This window comes from Mesitornis unicolor, unplaced genomic scaffold, assembly GCF_000695765.1.
Source record: "Mesitornis unicolor isolate BGI_N332 unplaced genomic scaffold, ASM69576v1 scaffold3037, whole genome shotgun sequence".
Taxonomy (NCBI): domain Eukaryota; kingdom Metazoa; phylum Chordata; class Aves; order Mesitornithiformes; family Mesitornithidae; genus Mesitornis; species Mesitornis unicolor.
In genome coordinates, this window is record NW_010195536.1 from 45,942 (window position 1) to 47,974 (window position 2,033).

General features: G+C 55.5%; 1 protein-coding gene across 1 annotated transcript in view; it reads right to left on the reverse strand.

Moving 5' to 3' along the window:
- The window catches only part of NTNG2 (netrin G2), a 44,133-nt gene that overhangs the window by 427 nt on the left and 41,673 nt on the right, over window positions 1-2,033 (reverse strand). The window contains 3 exon segments of the mRNA XM_010188142.1: window positions 4-155; window positions 495-629; window positions 1,084-1,251. Of these exon segments, the coding sequence (XP_010186444.1) occupies window positions 4-155; window positions 495-629; window positions 1,084-1,251 (455 nt within the window).

Below are 2,033 nucleotides of genomic sequence, written 5' to 3' on the forward strand. Positions count from 1 at the left end.
TGCGCTAGAGGCACCGTCGCAGTCCTTTTTGTCGGCTTCACACCTGGATTGCTGGCACAGGACCCCCTTGAAGCCCACGGGGCAGACGCAGCGCTGGTTCTGGTAGCAGGTGCCGCCGTTCTGGCAGAGCAGGAGCTCATCGTCACAGACGTTGGCTAAAAAAAAAGGGGTGGGAGGGAGGGAAAGACATGGGTGTTTGGTTGGGGTATGTTAAACCCCTTGACTGCAGCAGAAAACACAAACTTTTGGCTTTCTTCTCTAGCTCCTAGGGGTTAAATTATCCAACCCTTATAGCACTAGAGCAGACCCAAGGCCAGAGGAACACAGTGGGTGCTGCAAACTTCAGGGGCAAAGCTATTGAGTAATTGTGGATTTGTGAGGAATGCCTGGAGTCTGCTCCACCCTGGGCATCATGGGGCACCTGAACAGGCAGTGCTGAAGATGCCCTTCTTGTCCAGACCTCTCTCATGCCTCCCCCTGGCTGGGGTACTTACGGAAGCAGCCCTGTCTCCAGTAGTAGTTGGGCAGGCAGTCGTCGCACTTGGGCCCTGTGGCGCCTTCTTTGCATTCACAGTAGCCGGTCTCATTGCAGCGGTCGTGCATGGAGCCGATCTGGTTGCAGTTACATTCTGGCCAAAGACAGAGCTGTTAGTGCCCATCCTGCCTGGGGACTTTGTGCCTGCTAATGCCCTCAGGGAGATGTTGGGGCCTTTGGGAAAGGCTTGGTGCAGCCTATGGGAGGGCTGTAGAGACCAAGGGGCTGGGAGGACAGGGTTTCACGAGAGGGTCCAACAGTGCAAACAGCCACGTGTACAAAGACCACCCCCACTTCGGAGCTGAGCAGCTCCTGGCAGAGCAATGCATCTGAATCAAGTTAGAAAGATGGTATTTAGGGTTTGTTTTCAGGTAAGAGATGCCTTGGTGGGCAGCAAAGACCACAATGGCTGCTGTTCTTGGGGAGCATGCAGGTGGACACATCACCCTCCAGAGAGAGGCTGAACTGACGCCTACTCCATAAAACAGTGTTCTACACAAGCTGTCCCACATCCAGGTGCTGCTGCCCGGGGCTGCAGCAGTGCTCACCTATGCATACATTCTCGTCATCCAGCTCTGCTGAGCTGTTGCGGTAGAAGCCCAGCCGGCAGTGCTGGCAGTGCTGGCCCCTCGTGTTGTGCTTGCAGCTGACACAGGTCACCACGTTGAGGAAGTCAATGTAGCTGCAGCGGTTGGAGTGGCCGTAGCACTCGCAGTCTGTGGAGAGGAGGAGAGAGCTGGGGAGCTGGGCCGGGAACGTCCTCCCTCGCACGGGGCAGAGGTGAGGAGACACCAGGCTTTGGAGGAGGCTCCTGCTTGGGTGAAACAGCATGGCCATTGCTGACATAGGGTTGGGGTGGGCTAGGCAGGATGAGTGCTGCCATTTGTCACTACTACGGGGGGACTGGGCTGGAAGTCATTGCTCAGAGAGCAGTGGGGTGAAGGGGCTCTGTCTCCTTGGGGTGTGGACAGGCAGGAGCCAGCTCCCCACTGTCCCAGGACATGAGCTCGTTAAGGAAATGCATAATCATGGGAACAGGCAGTGGGCTGTGGAGAGCAGTCAGGTGTTAATTAAAGAGCTGCCTTGTTAATGAGCAGAGCTCAGCTTGGTGCCTGGGTTTGGCTCTGGTGTAGGATCTACTGAAGGCTGTGGTAGGAGGGGACTGGCAGTGGGATGGGGCTGGCAGAAGGCGCAGCAGTTCCTGCTGCCTCCAGTAATGGGAAGGCCTGGACAAGGCTGAAGTGGACCTGAAGCTGTTGCATGCCCAGGTAAAACCTTGCTGCCTCTCTGGTTTTTTTCCCCCTTGGTGTCTCTTCTCAGCACCCACCTCACTGTTGTATCTCCTAAGCCAATGCTGGTTGTGAAGTATGGTGATTCTCAGGTTAAATGCTTAAAATGAGTGTTTGTAGGGAAGTGTGGCATGTGTGGAATCCTTCGAACGATGGTAGACAAGTGCATGAGGGTTTGGATCAGGGCTGTCTGGTGCAGTGCAGGAATG